This window comes from Barbus barbus (assembly GCF_936440315.1).
Source record: "Barbus barbus genome assembly, chromosome: 24".
NCBI lineage: Eukaryota > Metazoa > Chordata > Actinopteri > Cypriniformes > Cyprinidae > Barbus > Barbus barbus.
The window spans coordinates 4,413,405-4,433,004 of record NC_136752.1 but is presented as its reverse complement, the minus strand read 5'-3'; the positions used below and the strand labels follow the sequence as shown (position 1 = coordinate 4,433,004).

The 19,600-nt window shown below is 38.5% G+C and overlaps 2 protein-coding genes across 2 annotated transcripts in view; one reads left to right on the top strand and one right to left on the bottom strand.

Moving 5' to 3' along the window:
* LOC306843378 (5'-nucleotidase domain-containing protein 1-like) overlaps positions 1–17,853 on the bottom strand; it is a 68,221-nt gene extending 50,368 nt beyond the window's left edge. Inside the window, exons 1-6 of the mRNA XM_079374833.1 lie at positions 17,429–17,853; positions 16,928–17,019; positions 13,492–13,563; positions 13,191–13,300; positions 12,918–12,997; positions 12,710–12,791 (exon numbers count right to left, since the gene is read on the bottom strand). Of these exons, the coding sequence (XP_079230959.1) occupies positions 12,710–12,791; positions 12,918–12,997; positions 13,191–13,300; positions 13,492–13,563; positions 16,928–17,019; positions 17,429–17,521 (529 nt within the window). The 5' untranslated portion in view covers positions 17,522–17,853. The remainder of the gene's footprint in view (positions 1–12,709; positions 12,792–12,917; positions 12,998–13,190; positions 13,301–13,491; positions 13,564–16,927; positions 17,020–17,428) is intronic.
* Positions 7,959–12,799, top strand: LOC306843377 (uncharacterized protein). The gene is made up of 3 exons (XM_079374832.1): positions 7,959–8,078; positions 8,425–8,548; positions 10,021–12,799. The coding sequence occupies exons 2-3, from the start codon at positions 8,440–8,442 to the stop codon at positions 11,889–11,891; spliced, it is 1,980 nt and encodes a 659-aa protein (XP_079230958.1). The 5' UTR covers positions 7,959–8,078; positions 8,425–8,439; the 3' UTR covers positions 11,892–12,799.
* Positions 17,854–19,600: the final 1,747 nt, after the last annotated feature.

Below are 19,600 nucleotides of genomic sequence, written 5' to 3'. Positions count from 1 at the left end.
ACTATTGATGAGATCTATGTCTCACGTTTGCAGAAAAAAGGTTTAAGAATCCTGAAAGACCCCTTACATCCAGCAAGACACCTCTTCCTTCAGACAGACGCCTTAGAGCAATTAAAACTATGTCTACACGTTTTCTGAACAGCACTTATTGTAGGACTGTTCATGCTCTTAATTCCTCTGGTATCTATGCATCTGCATTGTACTCCTTGTAATTGATAGGACATACAGTGCCCTCCATAAGTATTGGAACAGTAAAGACAAAATTCCTCTGTTGGCTGTGGATTCAAGACATTCGCAAATATGATTAAAAGATGAATATGAGACAAAACTACAGAATGTCACATTTTATTATTAGCCATTTCAACACATACATGTTTTACCAAATAAAAACCCCCCTATCACCCCCCTATCTGATGTGAGCATAAGTATTGGAACAGTTGAACATAAGGCAGATATAAAAGATTAAAAGCTATTATTTAGTTGCAGATCCCTTGCGCACAATCACAGCAGTGAGTATGTGACCCATAGACATCACCAGACTCTTGGTCTCATCCTTTGAAATGCTTTTCCCAGCCTTTAATTCAGCCAATTCCAATTGTTGCTTGTTTTGAGGAGTTTCTGCCTTTACTCTCCTCTTCAGCTGGTGAAATTCATGTTCAATCGGATTTAAATCTGGAGATTGACTTGGGCAATCTAAGACTTTCCATTTCTTTGCCCTTATAAATTCCTGTTCCACAGGCAGCCATGCATGCCCATGCCATGACACCACCTCCACCATACTTTACAGATGAGGCTGTATGCTTGGGATCATTTGCAGTTCTCTTTTTCTCCACATTTTTGCTTTCCCATCACTTAGTTCATCTTTGTCTCATCGCTCCATAAACACAGTTCTAAATCTCTTCTGGCTCACCTTTGTGCTTTTTTGCAAACTCTAATCTTGCCTTTCTATTTGTGGTGCTGGTCAGAGGTTTGCATCTTGCGGTGTAGCATCTGTAATTCTGTGTCAAAGTCTCCTGAGGACAGTAGATTGTCAGAGCATCACCCCAGCTTTCTGACACGTCTTTTACAGACACGTCTTTCAGGGTTCATTTTCACAGCTTTTATGATTTGTCTGTCATCAACTACTGTTGTTTTCTCAGCCGATCAGGTCGTTGTTGGTTTCCAAACTCTTGATTTCTCCATGCCCTTTGTTTTTGCTAGAGCTCTAATTGACGTCCTCTTTTCTTTTATCATCCAAATTGCTTGCTTTTCTCTCAAAGTCAGCTCCCTCATCTTCATCCTAGTTTGTGTGTGTCATCATCAATTGCAAGATTCAGAATACAGAAGTAATGGATATAACTGATACGACACATTCTCTGCTTTTAATATCTGAAGAATTAATGCAACAGGACACAGCTGATCACTTAGAAAGACCAGTGAGGGAACTGCTCCAATACTTATGCTCACATCAGATAGAGGGATGAAACTCTAAAAGTGCTGAACTTCTTAGCTGCTAAAACATCTATGTGTCGAATCAACCAATTCTAAAATGTGACATTCTGTAGTTTTGTCTCATATTCATCTTTTAATCATATTTGTAAATGTCTTGACTCCACATCCAACAGAGCAAATTTGTCTTTGCCCTCCAAAAGTATTGGAACAGTACTGTACATGTATATGTATATATTTATTGTATGTTATCATTGTTGATGAGCTCACCAAGCAAATTCCAAACAACTAGGGTGTTTGGCAATAAATAAATAAATTTCACACACCGTCAGATGAAAACATTACACAGAAAATGGAGCCATTTTAATTTGTACTTGAACAATCACTCAATGATTTAATGAGTTATTGAACTAACATATAGTACATTTATTTCATTTAAAACAAAAAAAAAAATGAAAGTGGCATACTGTTACTTACAGGGTTAGTTCACCCAAAAATGAAAATTCTGTCATTACGCTCCCTCACGTCGTTACAAACCTGTAAGGCCTTCGTTCATCTTCAGAACACAAGTTAATATATTTTTGATGAAATCCGAGAGCTCTCTGACCCTTCACAGACAGCAAGGGTACTACCATGATCAAGGCCCAAAAACGTAGCAAGGACATTGTTAAAGTAGTCCATATGACATCAGTGGTTCAACCGAAAATTTACAAAGCTACGAGAATTCTTTTTGTGTGCAAAGAAAACAAAAATAACTTTATTCAACAATTCTTCCCCTCCTCATTCTGACTGAGTGGGTTGTCGCCACTGTGGAGAGTATCACGATACATGCACGTGCTTTCCTCTGCATGTAAACAACGCATGTGCATGAGCATGCTGCTGCTTACGTTAAGCATGCATGCTCTGTGCCTTGACAGTTTGCGCATGCATCATTTACATAAAGAGGAAAGCACATGTCTTGATATTCTCCACAATGGCGGCACGCCACAGCAGGTGGGATGAGGAGAAGAACTGTTAAATAAAGTTGTTATTTATGTTTTCTTTGCAAACAAAAATTATCCTTAGTACGTTTCTGTGCCTTGATCATGTTAGTACCTTTGCTGTCTATGGAGGGTCAGAAAGCTCTCGGATTTCATAAAAAATTTCTTAGTTTGTGTTTTGAAGATGAAGGAAGGTCTTACTTGTTTGGAACGCAATTAAAAAACCACAACTTGACCCCACAAATCAAGTTAATTACAGACCAATCTCAAATCTCCCTTTTCTGTCAAAGATACTAGAAAAGGTAGTATCCTCACAATTATATTCCTTCTTAGAGAAAAATGGTATCTGTGAGGAATTCCAGTCAGGATTTAGACCGTATTATAGTACTGAGACTGCTCTCATTAGAGTTACAAATGACCTGCTTCTATCATCTGATTGTGGTTGTATCTCTTTATCAGTTCTACTGGATCTTAGCGCTGCATTCAACACTATCGACCACAACATTCTTTTAAATAGACTAGAACACTTTGTTGGCATTAGCGGAAGTACCTTAGCATGGTTCAAATAGATCTGACCGCCATCAGTTCGTAGCAGTGAATGAAGAGGTATCATATCGATCACAAGTGCTGTATGGAGTATCTCAAGGCTCAGTACTAGGGCCGTTACTTTTCACGCTTTACATGTTACCATTGGGAGATATTATCAGGAGACATGGTGTTAGCTTTCACTGTTATGCTGATGATACTCAGCTCTATATTTCTTCACGGCCCGGTGAAACACACCAAACTGAGAAACTAACGGAATGCATAGTCGATATATAAAAAACTGGTTGACGAGTAACTTCTTACTGCTAAATTCTGAAAAAACAGAGGTGTTAATTATCGGACCTAAAAACCTGACATGCAATAACCTAGAACACCATCTAACACTTGACGGCGGCTCTGTCAATTCTTCTTCATCAGTTAGGGAACTAGGTGTGCTGTTTGATAGCAATCTTTCATTTGAAAGCCATGTTTCTAGCATCTGTAAAACTGCGTTTTTTCATCTCAAAAACATATCTAAATTGCGACCTATGCTCTCAATGTCAAATGCAAAAATGCTAATTCATGCATTTATGACCTCAAGGTTAGACTATAGTGCTTTACTGGGTGGTTGTTCTGCACACTTGATCAACAAACTACAGTTGGTCCAAAATGCAGCAGCTAGAGTTCTTACTAGAACCAGGAAGTATGACCATATTAGCCCGGTTCTGTCAACACTGGCTCCCTATCAAACATCGTATAGATTTTAAAATCTTGTTAATTACTTATAAAGCCCCGAATGGCTTAGCTCCTCAGTACTTGAGCGAGCTCTTATCACATTATAGTCCTCCATATCCGCTGCGTTCTCAAAACTCTGGCCATTTGATAATACCTAGAATATCAAAATTGACTGCGGGCAGCAGATCCTTTTCCTATTTAGCACCCAAACTCTGGAACAATCTACCTAACACTGTTCGGGAGGCAGACACACTCTGTCAGTTTAAATCTAGATTAAAGACACATTTCTTTCACCTGGCTGACACATAAACACACTAATACACTTCTAGTATTCAAATCTGTTAAAGGATTGTTAGGCTGCATTAATTAGATCAACCGGAACCGGGAACACTATTCATAACACACGATGCACTCGTTACATCGTAAGAAGAATGGCATCTACGCTAATATTTGTCTGTTTCTTTCTTATTCTGTTTCTCAGTCTGTGTCCGGATCAGATGCTGGATCGGCGCCGGGAGATGATGTCTGCGGCCCTGATCATCGGTGGAGGCCAGACACCTGGATGAGCCCCGGGGACATATCCCCAGTGAAGACCTCGACTAAAAATACAATAAAACTACAAATAAAACAAAATAACTAAAAATATAATAAAATGCCTAACTACATAATACTATTATTGTTAGAAATTGCAACAATATAAAAATAGAAATATAATACATTTAAAATTTTAATTAAAACAATAAATACGCAATAATATCCTGGCCAGAGGAGAACTGGCCCCCCGACTGAGTCTGGTTTCTCTCAAGGTTTTTTTCTCCATTCTGTCTCAGAGGGAGTTTTGGTTCCTTGCCGCTGTCGCCTCTGGCTTGTTCAGTTGGGGACACTTAATTTCTAGCGATTTATCGTCAATTTGATTTCACAAATACTATTTAAACTAAACTGATCTAGACAATGACATCACTGAATTCAATAATGAAATGCCTTTAACTGAAAATTGAGTGTTTAATCTTATTTGTATACATTACTGACACTCTATCCTCCAATTTGATACTGTTAAGTGCTTTGACACAATCTGTATTGTTAAAAGCACTATATAAATAAAGGTGACTTGACTTGAATTAATGACAGAAGTTTCATTTTTGGGTGAACTATCCCTTTATGGCAAATTAATTATAACCAAAAACAACATAACATCGTGCTGAAATCCTCACAGTGCCACATGACATGTTAACTTGGCTAAACACTCGTAGTCACAAAATTTTAACAGATTCTCTGTTGCGTGCAAATTAGAGCCCTGCACGGGCCTCAAATTTAGGCCCTAGCCCAGCCCTGGCCCGAGATGCTCAGGCCCTAGCCCGGCCCGTGTCCGATAGCATATCAGAATTACTGGCCCAAGTCCGACCCGAGCCCGTCTTTTTTTCCCTCTTCTCTCAAAACGGTCATGTTTCAGCTATTAAAATAGTTCAGTTTTGTATGTAATGGCAAAGTGATTATATTTTTTAGTTTAAGGTAATTTAGAAAACCGTTTGGAGCATTTTTTTGTTCGTTAAACAAGTTTTTTCTTTCTTAAAGTAACGATGAAGCAGCCAGCGGCAGACCGGCAAGCTGATATAGCATGTTTCATCAATTTAGCCTTCTCAAATCATCACAACTTGCCTAAAATAACATCTATAGATATACTAAAACAGTTCAAGCATATAACAATGTTTAAACATTAAACCTAGATAAATGTGCGCTGCATTCAATAGTTTGTGCAGAGAGTGGAAGCTAAAGCACAGGACATGGAGGCACCAGCGCAATCAAATGCATTTTTTTTTTTCAATGGAAACAACTTAAAATAGGCCTACACCATAATTTTTGCTCATCAAGGTAAGAGTAATTCATCATTCGGAACTGTAAAGGGCCTACTTTTATTTTTGCGCACTCACAATATCAACAAAACGTTCTTTTATAAAAAAAAAAAAAGAAAGACTTTTTGTGCCGTCTCATCTTGAACAGGAGCGCTTGAATTCACAAAAATGAACTGAAAGTCAGCGAGTAGGCTACTTGCCTCACAGACATGATAAATATATCTATAGAAAGCTTTAAATTACCACTTAACGAAATAAATCAAATCGAAAACAAAAACTCTTTCATAATAATCATAATCCGTGAAGTTGCACTTCTCTCTAAAGGCGCGTCTAATGAGGAGACGGCGAGTCAGGATCATCATCTTCATCTTTGCGACACTGACACAGAAAACACTAGTTTATTAGTAAATAATTCAAATATCTCCTTACTATTTCCCCCAGACACATTCATGGTAATTACTTTTGCCGGGCTTTACGGCAAGCTTTATTGCGTGTATTTGAACGCAGAACTCTTCATCTGCGCTGACGGCACGCTCGCTGCTGCGGGACACCATCGAGTCGCTCTTGACAGTCGCGGCAGCACGGATTCGCATTGTTTCCACAGGGGCGGCAATTTTTTTTCATCACTAATTGATGGATGTCTAAAATATAAAAATAAGGAGAAGCCTAAAACAGGCCCGAGGCCCGGCCTGCGTCTTAACTATTATGTGAAAATTGTCCCGAAGCCCGGCCCTAGGGACGTAAAAAAGTCGGGGCCCGTCGGGAAATGTAGGGCTCTAGTGCAAATATAACAAAATTAAATATGGAACAAAGTTTTGGCCAAAAATGTATTAATCATATAACATGCACCCTTATTTCTGATGATTTTGGAATTTTATTCAGGTCAGAGCCACAGCCTTGTGATCAGCACTCTGACATACTGCATAACAATGCTTCGGGTGACCCAGGTTTGAGCCCCGGATGGGGTCCTTTCCTGATCCTGTTCTATTCTCTCCTCTCCCATTCATTCCTCTCATCTCTCTCATACGGTCATTTTTTAAGGTAAAAGCTCAAAAATATTATAAAAAAAAATAATAATAATAATAATATTGTCTCAGTAGTGGTTTTTGTCAGTAAAAAAAACTCAAATATAAGGAACAAACACTCCTTTGACCCACACATAAAACACACGCACACAAAAACATTATTTTTAGACTGGAATGCTTAAATTTTGATAAACCAACGAATATTGGCATCAAAATAAGTAAACATGCACACCACTGTGCAGTCTTCTCTATTGGTTTGAAAGAGCGTCAAGAACTGACTTAAAGAGACACTTCCGACTTTTGATGTCTGTTATTTTACTAAATGGAGTTGTCAGGAGGGCCACGGTTCTTCTGGAGGTCAGCTGTGGGCTGTAAAATGAAGCAGCTTCTAAATCAGATACTAAAAAGTATTAAAACAATACTTATAGTTTTGAATTTACTGAACAAAAATAATAATAATAAAAAAAGCTGGTGCAAAATTGTCATCTACCAGTTCAATCATCATAAGACCAAAAAACAAATTATGTAATTATGTATGTTTTGTATAATATTACTATTTTAGGTAAAAATTATTATTTACAATAAAAATAATTAATTATAAAATAATACTTACGTGTTACATGTGAGTTTTACACCTTTTTAAACAGTGTGAAAATTCTACAAACCCAGAGCACAGGAATATGATTGGAACTGACAGCTATGTATTAACCATAATTACAAGCACAGAACTTCAGTGTGTTGATCAGTGTGTTGTTTATCATCAAAATCCTAGAAATAACCTTTGATGACCCCTTTTGCTAGTGCACCTAACAGTTCACATGTGAGGACAAAAAGGACTCTGCCCTCTGCTGTCCTACAGTAGAATTAACCATATTTCCACAAATATTTGATTCTGATCCTGAGATGCTTTAAAGAAATAAATCTGAAAGGCAAAAGGAAAGGAAATACATAGACAAAGGCTACGCTAGGTATCTTACTCTTGAAATATTATGCAAAATAATAATGTAATAACCATGCTTCATGCACACTAACAAAATAAATGTTCATGTACAGTAGGAAAGATAAATAAAACACACCTCCTGCACAAAACAGCTGAGGAATGATTTTGCCCAAAAATGCACAAAGTTCAAATCTTATAAAATCTTATGCAAAATAATTGCATAAAAATGGAAGTAAAATAAAAAGTTCCTTTAAAGCACAGTGTTTAATATATATCATGTCAACATCATATTTTTCAATTAATTATCATTAATACTGCCTGTAAGGATGAAAAGAAAGCATAACCACAGATCAAAGTGAAAGGAACTACCACATTATGCAGGCACTCACAAGAGACACCATACCCTTCATTAAAACTGACATCACACAAGGAGGGAGGGAGATTTTGGGTGCTGCTGGAGAAGCAAATTTGGTATAAATAGCAGAATCCACTACTGTGAACAGGACTTCCACGGACTGACTGGAAACTTACAAATATACAGATTGGCCGGGACAGCTGACCGACCACCTCTGATTTTTGGAGCTCCAGCCTGCTGGTGGGTACAGCTGCTCTATAGCCCTCTGCTCCAGCTTAATGCTGCATGTGGTACTGCTGGAAGGGTGGGAGATGATGATCTTTTAGATGATGCTTTGTATATGTGTCAGCGAGTTCCTGGGCCACCTTTATTAAGAATGCAATTTGAATAAGAAGGCTTTCTGGGTGATTTGGCATGAATATGATGCTTTTTTTCAGTAATCTGTTTATGTTGATTTTATGCATATATACTGAAATTGCATTCTTGTTAATAATGCCCATTTTAAGTGTTATGAGAGGGAGATGTTTGTCCTATAATTTCTTTGTCACTTATTCATTATTGTTCTAATTTCATAACTTCTTTACAGGCTTAGCTTCAGACAATGGACCTCAGAGTAACAAGCATTCTTCTTCTCCTTGTGGTACTGGCTGAGGCGACCCCTGACAGATACTATAATGTGAAGAAACAGGCTTATCCTACAAAATCTCAAAGTGAGTTTACTTTTGGTGTATATACAATTCCTGTATTTCATCACTGTAATGTTTTGTCATGTGGAATGCTTCAGAATATTTATATAGGATAACAGCAGCAGGTGCAACATTAAGACATACTACACTAAGGGAGATTGGCTTGCCAAAAATACATGCATACATATATGCAAATAACTAATCAGATTGAAAAATTAGATTAGCCTCTTTGCCACTAGGGTATCTCAGTCGCTCAGATAATTGGTATGTACACAAATCTGGATCTATCTACAGTCAACAAATATATCAAAAATAACTTTAGATAGCCAACTCCTCTTTAATTGCCAATCTGCATGCAATGCCCAGAATACATTAACTTTACAAAGTCCTAGTGCAAAGAGCACAACTACAAATACTGTTAGTTAATTACTCTTCACCATACACCACAGCATATGCAATCTACTACTTTAGAAAATCGTTAAATCTCCAAAACAGATGTAACCACATTATACAACAAGGCATGCCAAAAATAAGCCATTGTGGTGTTAAAGTATAGCATTAGTTTCTGGATGAGCACTCTTTCAAATCGAATAAAGGGCTGTTCTCTGTTTTCTGTGGTGATCAAACCCAACTGTGCAGTACCTACGACTACATACAATTTATTAAACAGCATATCTTGTGCCAAAATATACTTGTGCAGGTGATTTTATCATGATAATCATCATAATAGACGTACATATCACATGTTTAAAAGTTAACGTTTAGCTCAAGTACAAGCAGATGCTGACCATAGTATCACTTGCAGTTAAGAATGTCTCATCACTTCTCTAACCAAAGGGTCTCACAAATTATAAACTTTATAACATGCATTTGTTTACTATATTAGTGAAAACTAATATAATCTCATAGACTTCCACTGTTTTTTATGTCAGGGTAATGACATTTTCTATTGCCTAACTTGACCCCTGCCCTTAAAGACAACCCTAACAGAAACTGTGCAAAACACTAGATATTTAAATAGTAACATGATTTGGCTGAAGTGCAAGTCTTTTTAACTAGTGAGTGCAGCTTAGTAGTCGGTGTTCAACAGGTGTCCCTATATAGGGAGTAGTTTTAAATCGTGAAGATATTTTGGACTTCACAAGTAGTCAAACATGTACAAATACACACACACATACATACATGTACATAAATACATTAGATCTCTTTTTTTTAAAAAACTTTAATATATTTCTGTATTCTATCATATTTCTTTATAGTCTTACATGTGACTAAATCCTCAGTGAGATGAAAAAAATCTGAACAAATTCTTAAGAACATCAAGCATGAAAATTTAGCTTGTAAAATTTCTAAGATTTAAGTCATCACCATGTTATTGAGCCAAAAGTGTGTTATGTAAAGTCTTACAAGCAATTTAAGATTTTTTTTTATTTTGTCTTAAATTAAGTGATGTAAGGTTGCATCTAAATTATATTATATTTGTATCTTATTTTTAGCTGTTGCTGGTGAACCTGGTATCCCAGGTTCCCCAGGTGAACCTGGCGCCCCCGGCCCACCTGGCCCATCAGGAATGCCTGGAAAGAGCGGCATTGGATACCCCGGTCCGGTTGGTCCACCTGGACCACCAGGTCCAGCAGGCTACTCCTCACCTGGTAAACCTGGAAGCCCAGGTTCACCTGGAAAACCAGGTGCACCTGGAATTCCAGGCGAGAAGGGACATACAGGGCATGTAGGACCTCAAGGTGCAAGAGGAGCGCCAGGATCACCTGGAAGCCCTGGACCTTCTGGCATTTCTTCTTCTGGAAAGCCTGGACCACACGGTCTTCCAGGAGCAATGGGCCCACGTGGAGAACCTGGCCTTAAGGGTCATCCTGGAATTCCTGGACAGCATGGCCAGAAAGGAGAACCTGGCCATGGTATTCCAGGAGCACCTGGTGGCCCAGGTCCAATGGGTCCTCAGGGGCCTTCTGGTCAGCCAGGTCAGCCTGGAGTTGGAAAACCTGGACCAAGTGGATTTCCTGGAGACCCTGGAAAGCCAGGAATGCCAGGTAGGGATGGGTCACCAGGTCCTATGGGCACAGCAGGCCCCAAGGGTCATACAGGAGCACCTGGAGTAGGAGCACCAGGAAAACCAGGCCAGAATGGTGCTCCAGGTTTGCCTGGGCAAATGGGACAAAAAGGTCCTCAAGGACCAGCAGGACAGCCAGGCGCTCCAGGTCTGCCAGGTACTGGCAAACCTGGATCATCTGGAATTCCAGGAGGAAGGGGAGTGCCCGGAACCCCAGGTACAACAGGCCAAAAGGGAGAACCAGGGCCAATGGGTCACACAGGTCAGACAGGTGCTATTGGCCCAATAGGTCCACCTGGTCCTCAGGGTTCTAGGGGATTCCAGGGAGAAGCAGGTCCACAGGGAGCTAAAGGTGACATTGGTATGGTTGGAGCACCAGGCCCAAGGGGTGCAAAGGGTGAGCAAGGTGCACAGGGATTCTCAGGAAAAGCTGGTGTTCCAGGTGCAGCAGGTCCATCAGGTCCAATGGGTCATATGGGACATCAGGGTTCCAAAGGCGAACCAGGATTTACCGGTGCACCAGGTATCCCAGGTAGCAAGGGGCCACCAGGAGAAAAGGGCCATCCAGGACATCAAGGGCCACAAGGTGCAAGGGGTGAAAATGGTATCCCTGGAACAAGAGGACCAACAGGCCCAGTAGGACCTGCTGGTCCACCAGGGTTTAAGGGTCAACCAGGACATCCAGGCCCCCCTGGCCCAGCAGGGCTCACAGCCAAGGGGATTTCTGGACCTCAGGGTCCTCCTGGTATTCCTGGTGCCAGAGGTCATGATGGTATCCCAGGTCCACAAGGACCTCCTGGGCCACCTGGACCCCCAGGCGAGATTGCTTATCACCACGAGAAAAGCATGCCAATTAAATACCATGAGATGGTAATGCCTGTTAGTCATGAGCTGATGAAGGCACCCATGTCAGCATTCACAGCTCTTCTTACCACAGCTTATCCTAATGCTGGAACACCAATTGTATTCAACCAGATTGTTTACAATGGAGAGAACCACTATGATTCCAGCACTGGCATTTTCACCTGTCAGGTTCCGGGACTTTACTACTTTTCTTTCCATATGCATGTGAATGGAGCAAATGCATTGGTAGCACTTTACAAAAACAGAGATCCAGTCCTGTTCTCTTATGATGAATACAACAAAGGTTTCCTCGACCAGATGTCTGGCAGTGCTGTCCTCATGCTGGATTCCCATGACACAGTGTACATCCAGGTTCCAGATGACCAGTCCAATGGCATTTATGCTGATGATAATGTTCACTGTTCTTTCTCTGGCTTCTTGATTGCCTCAACGTGATAAATACACTCAAGAAAACCTCAATCTTTGTATTTCAAAAATTGTCTGCCTTTATATTCATTTTCTCATTGCCCCAAGAGTCAAGCAGAATGCAAAAGGATGACTAATTTAGAAACATGTCTGTAGCTTGTTGATTTACATAAAGACCTGTTTATATGGACATATTTTGATAATCTCAATTATTATGGAACACCAATAAAAAATTATCCAATAAATTAGACAATAGACCTGCTGCATTTGCCTAAAGCCTGAATTGATGGTTATGTATTAAAATGGTGCTAAGTGTTTGCCTTTTTTCTGTGCTCACATTTTAACAAAAGGTTCCTGTGTTTAGTATGACACAACAGTTTCTTTAAGAGACACTAAGTGAGCCAGGTTTTGAAATAAATGGATTCCAAAGTGAATAATAATTGTTTGTTCTGTTTTGTTTGTTCATTTAACTCTGTAATATCTCACAAGGTGTGCATTATAATAACCAACACAAATAAAGTTTTAGTGCCAGTGCTGCTGTTTGTTTATGACTGTGGTAAAAGGTTAATGCTTTACAAAGGGAAGTCCTCAGTACAAAGACCTGAAACAGAGACTGTTTTCATCCTGAAACATATCTTACCCTGACTTCAAACTTTGTAAAAACAAAATCTTAGGCTAACTAATGTTAAATACTGAAAATGTTATGTAGATAGGTCAAAGACTGTGTTCTGTTTGATATACACATTTGATTTTTACAGACATTATATAATATCAGAATTAAATTACACTTTGAAATGCTGATCATAAAGAGTGTATAAGGGAGATATTAGAGGGTTACTTCTACATACCCCGAAATGCAGATGTGTTGTAATTGTGGTCAATGGCAGCAATGATGTCTTTCCAAATGTCAGATGTGATTTCAGCTCCTCGCTAGGGGTAAATAAATACATTAACAAATTATAATATATGTTGCATTAGGCAAACATTCACTCTATAGCTAATTAACAAATGTTACTTCTGATATAGAATTTTTGAAAAGCACCGATTTATTTTTACCTTATTCAACATATCCACCACTCTGGCACAGAGAAGAGCACCAGGGAGGTCAAAATAGTTGTCATAAAAATAGTATTTTGCTGCAACAAATGAGCACACTAAATCACATATTGAAGCAAGAACAGTAATTTGATAATATGCGGATCATACAAATATTAAACTCTAAATAAATACCATGTCACAAAAAATTCATCACAAGATTTAATAAACTTATGAGTGTTAAACTGACATTGGAAATTATAAAAGGAACCATCTTCAATAACACATCCTTACCAGATCGTGTGTACGAGGTATTGAGGCTATTAAAATGCTTCCATTCTCTTTTTGGACCATAATGCTTTATGATGTCGTCAGTACTAAGGTTTTTAGTGCCATGAGTTGCTCTACAAATAAATATGTTTTAAACAGATCAACAAATAAATATAACAGGATAAGAAAAGTTTATATATTTCCTTTATGTACAATTAATCTTTTTCCAGAAAAAAGGAGCTATAAAATGTACTTCTCAGTAATCATTCTCACATACAAACACACACACACACACACACGCACAAGTCATACTGAATTGACTTACCGCAAGACAGTACCATCCTCTGCCAACTTGACCAGGTTGCCCTCCTCAAGGTCCACCACAAGACCTTTAAAACTGGTCACATGACAACAAGCAACTGTATTTGTGTACTAGAGAGAGAAACAGGCTCATACTAGGACAACAACTTATTTAAGAAAAATGACACATTATAGATATATACACTGCCGCTCAAAAGTTTGAGATCAGTAAGATTTTTAAATGTTTTTTAAGGGAGTAAACAAAATATTTTGTGAAATATTATTGCAATTTAAAATAACAGTTTTTTATTTTAATATACTTTCAAATATACACTGAACAAAAATTATAAACGCAACACTTTTGTTTTTACCCCCATTTTTCATGAGCTGAACTCAAAGATCTAAGACCTTTTCTATGTACACAAAAGGCCTATTTCTCTTTAATATTGTTCACAAATCTGTCTAAATCTGTGTTAGTGAGCACTTCTCCTTTGCCGAGATAATCCATCCACCTCACAGGTGTGGCATATCAAGATGCTGATTAGACAGCATGATTATTGCACAGGTGTGCCTTAGGCTGGCCACAATAAAAGGCCACTTTAAAATGTGCAGTTTTATCACACAGCACAGTGCCACAGATGTCACAAGTTTTGAGGGAGCGTGCAATAGGCATGCTGACTGCAGGAATGTCCACCTGTTGCCCGTGAATTGAATGTTCATTTCTCTACCATAAGCCGTCTCCAAAGGCGTTTCAGAGAATTTGGCAGTACATCCAACCGGCCTCACAACCGCAGAGCACATGTAACCACACCAGCCCAGGACCTCCACATCCAGCATCTTCACCTCCAAGATCGTCTGAGACCAGCCACTCAGACAGCTGCTGGAACAATCGGTTTGCATAACCAAAGAATTTCTGCACAAACTGTCAGAAACCGTCTCAGGGAAGCTCATCTGCATGCTCGTCGTCCTCATCGGGGTCTCCACCTGACTGCAGTTTGTCATCGTAACCGACTTGAGTGGGCAAATGCTAACATTCGATGGCATCTGGCACTTTGGAGAGGTGTACTCTTCATGGATGAATTCCGGTTTTCACTGTACAGGGTCGATGGCAGACAGCGTGTATGGCGTCGTGTGGGTGAGCGTTTTGCTGATGTCAACGTTGTGGATCGAGTGGCCCATGGTGGCGGTGGGGTTATGGTATGGGCAGGAGTATGTTATGGACAACGAACACAGGTGCATTTTATTGATGGCATTTTGAATGCACAGAGATACCGTGACGAGATCCTGAGGCCCATTGTTGTGCCATTCATCCACGACCATCACCTCATGTTGCAGCATGATAATGCACAGCCCCATGTTGCAAGGATCTGTACACAATTCCTGGAAGCTGAAAACATCCCAGTTCTTGCATGGCCTGCATACTCACCGGACATGTCACCCATTGAGCATGTTTGGGATGCTCTGGATCGGTGTATACGACAGCGTGTTCCAGTTCCTGCCAATATCCAGCAACTGTTTTTAGGATTATTTTTTTTAGGATTCTCTGATTGATAAAAAATTAAAAAGAACAGCATTTATTTAAAAAAAGAAATTTTGTTTTACAATACACAATGTTATTCAAAAGTAATGTGTTAAATGAATAAAAAGTCATAGCAAAAACTATATTGTTAGAAAAGATTTCCATTTTGAACAAATGCTGCTCTTTTTAACTTTGTATTCATCAAAGAATAAAATATCACATGCTCCAAAAAACAATATGAAGCAGCACAACAGTTTCAGCACTCATAATAATCAGCATATTAGAATGATTTCTGAAGGATCATGCGACACTGAAGACTGGAGTAATGATGCTGAAAATTCAGCGCTGCATCAAAGAAATACATTATATTTTAAACTATATTAAAATAGGACACCAATATTAGAAATTGCAATAAGATTTCACAATATTACGGTTTCTTCTGTATTTTTGATCGAATAAATACAGCCTTGATGAGCAGAAGAGACTCACTTAAAAAACATAAAAAAATCTTACTGATCCCAAACTTTTGAGTGGCAGTGTACATACCCAATTAATTTATTGGTTCAACTTTATTTCGATAGTCCACTTTAGACATTTACTAACTATAAGTAACTTTGTAACTACATGTCAACTAATTCTCATTCATTTGTAACTAACCCTAAACCTACCCTACTGAGAGTTAGTAGACGTGTAGTGGAATAAGTTGATATATAAACACTGGGTTAAAAACAACCAAATTTGGGTTGTTTTTAACCCAAGGGCTGGGTAAATATAGGACAGAACCCATATTGGGTTAATTTTACCCAGCAAATTGGGTTGTTTATTTAACCCAGCTAATGGGTTTATTCATTTTTACTTTATTACTAGCTTATTTTTTACTTCATACATTAATGTTTACAGATTAACTTAAATCTTCTAAACTTTTCTAAAATACTCCACACAACCACTGGTTTGCATGATAACTTCCTTTATTTTCCTTTTATTTACCATTTACACCATTGTATATATCGTTTTTAATAGGCTATACATATAGCCTTATATTTAAACTCGTTTAACAAACATTAGAAGTAAAAATTAAACAGAAGTAATTCACATGTAGCCTAATCGACCAGACTCTGTTATTCTGCGCTGCGCTGGTTCTCGTGCCCGAGCTGGATTTGTGATCGGCAGGAACTGCTAAGGGACAGAGAATGCATCAATTCGATGGTGCTTACAACTGCTCTCCCGTGAAGAGAAGACGCAAAATCCCTGCGATAAATAACTCAACCGCTGGGTTATGTCTGACCCAGGATCTGAGTAATACAAAAACTACCCAAACATTGGGTTGTTACATTTGACTCAGGAGCTGGGTAACACATAAACTACCCAAACACTTAAAAAAAAAAACCAAGAAATGACCCAAAAGGCTCAACCCAGCATTTGGGTTAAAAAAAATAACCCAGGATGTTTTAGATGTACTTGCAAGGTTTCTCTTAGTCAGTATGTTGTATGTTGTGGACCCATCACAATAAAATGTTAGAAGATATTAAGTGGACTATTGAAATAAAGTGTTACCAATTTCTTGACATAATCTGTATTAATGACAAGAATACCTGCTTGAAACAAAATTGAATTTGTTAATAAGTAGGGTTGACAATATGGTGTATAAAGTGCCTATCGTTGGAGATTTTGCTATATCTCGGTATGTACATTTCCAATACAGCATCATGCACTCAATATCCTTGATTTTAATCTTTATATTTTAACAGCAAAAATGAAATAAATATATGAAGGTAGGAATCTGAATTATGCTGTAAATAGTTATTTATTACTGTAAAATGCTTTAAACATTTATTAAAAACATTAACCGCTACCAAAGTCTTTCAGCATGAACATCCGCATGTTTGTTTTGAATATGATGAATCTCAATTACTTTACTAATAAAACAGCTATTAAAACTCACCAGAAATCCCAAGTAGCAGGTGTTAAATGAAGCAGATCTTTATCATAGCCCTTGTGTTCCACCAGATACCGTGCAAAACTCTCATAGATCAGCTGCACAGTCAGAAGAAGAAATAAATGTAAGCACTAAGTGGAGGTACAGTGACATGAAGATGTCAGGCCTGACCATAAATGAAGCTTCATCTCGAGCTGCTAGGTTTTATCTAGCTGCCCATAAACTACACGCCAGATGAAATCAACGCAAATGGTGTTTGCATGAACGTCCCTCCTGGAAAGACAGATAAAGGAGACACACCTCTCGCCTTCTCAATGTGTTCTCACGAGGCCTGCCTCAGTAGATCTCTTAGATTAGCGCATCAACACAGGTCCAGTAATGTACAGCACACAGAACAAATCATGCATCTCTGATTTATCATAACCATCGTGCAAGTGTTCGCGCAGTGCAAGCCCTATTATGTGTTTGAGGTCGGTTGTGTAATGATATGATGCCAGTGCGACTCACCCTGGACGTCTCCTTCAAATTGTATCGACAGAGCGTGTGGTCCAAATCAAAGCCGATTACATCACACTCCGACAGCGAGAAGTATTCGCTCATTGTACAGCCTTTGGAAGGAATGAGAGATGTGAACTGTAAAGACTACAGGATCGTAATATCTTGCAGTGACAGCGATGACTTCAAGCTGTCGATGCAGCTCGCTCGGTGGCGGGATTCTGCAATGTATTTGTCTCTTCTGCAACACGTGGGAGAGCGGCGGAGACAACAATGCCACAAAAGACCACGATCCGTGTTTCTCCGGAGAGAGTTACAGCGATAGCGCAGTCATCCACAGAACGCGTTCCGGTGCCGGTTCTACTGTAACACCGCACACGAGCAACGCGGATTTCTGTATCATACTTGTACAAACCTAATAATATCTGAATATTCGCGCATTTCCGGGTGCTGTTACCGTAATAACGCGATCAAAACGGACTGTACACAGTCGCTTTTAATTATTGAGCATTGTTAAATGACATTCCTAACCATTAACTAATGATCCCTTAAGCGTTATGTTAAGTTCATCAATGATTTATTAATGACGTTTAGAAAACCATCTGTCAAAAACATTTTAAGATTTTTAGAAACGCATGATCACTCACTAAAAATAGTTGGTTAATCCAACAGATAACCCAATGGTGGGTTACTATAGCACCTATGGTTGGGTTATTTAACCCATTTCATTGGGTAGTCATTTTTACCCAATTAATTGGGTTATAAAATAACTAATTTGTTGGGTTATTTGCCCACAATGTTGCTTTAACCATCCTGGTACTATTATTATTATTACCACCATGTAAATAAATAATAATGCACAACTTCATATATATTGACAATAGTTTATTTACATTAAATCACAAGTTGCAAAGCTTTCCATTAAATTATTTAAAATAAATAAGCAGTTACCAATTGTTTCAGTTTACCAAACAAATAAATAAACCAAAGTTATAGTCCAGCAAATGTAATTATGAGTTGCCTCATAAGGCGACTGTGTTGAGGGAACACTGCACAGAAATATATAGGCTATATAAAAAAATATTGTTACAAATTAATTTATTTGCAATTATATTTAAGGGTTTATAATACAGGGAAATAGATAAATAAATAAATCTTACAGTCCAGCATATGCAATAATATATTAAAAATATATTGTTTCAAAGTAATGTATTTGCAACCTGTTTTACACATTGTAAACCGGTAGCACAAAAAAACAATTAAACAAAAAGCTAGTCTAGCTCATCCAATTATAAACTGCCTAAGTAGGCGGCAGTGTGTTGATGGAACACCTCCTGGCACAGAATATATTGTGCGTTGTAAAAACTGCCAAACAGCAGCAGCAGGCTTGGGATATTCAATGTCCAAAACATAAAACAATTTAAAGCATGTATCAACAGCTTGCAAAAGGCTGTCTTGCTCCAGTGCCACTCCTCCCACAATTACGAAGGCTTGAGAGCAATTGACTTTATCCCCAAGCTGCAGGACATGAGGGAATTGTCTCCGTTGCTCCTCCTCCTCCAAGTACTGAATGATGTTTGCACACATGGATCAAATAATAACCAAAATGTGTTGTCATAAATGTACCTACAGGCTGCAAATCAACGAATGCTTCTTTTGCCTCCTGGTAAGAGGGCCGAACCATCTTGCTGCCCATTTTGTATAGCAATGGAGGAAGGATAGCTGGGAGAGTTTTTAAAGCAACATCTCCAAGAGTGTCTTTACAAAAAGAACAATGGAATAATCTATAAACAGGTGCAACATATATATATATATATATATATATATATAGATATAGATATATATATAGATAAAATATTATAACAAGTCATGAAACTATAGAGCTGTAAAGCAGGATGTTCTCACCAGAAGAAACGTTAGTCTGAAGTGGGAGAAGATCCAAAGCTCTCTTCTCCGTCTTGCAGTATGAAAGTATTCGTTGAGATGCATGTCCCCAGAGCTCAAAAAGGTTGTCTTTGGCATGAGGGTATAAAATACCGAAGTCCTGAGCAATCTGAAAATTAATTAAGAAAAGGAACAGTTAAAACCACACTATAAGAGTACAACCAACACCCAATTTATGCAGTTTGTAAAAAATCTTCATCACCCAAATGAAGTTAATTGTTGTAATGGTTGTGCTTTGAT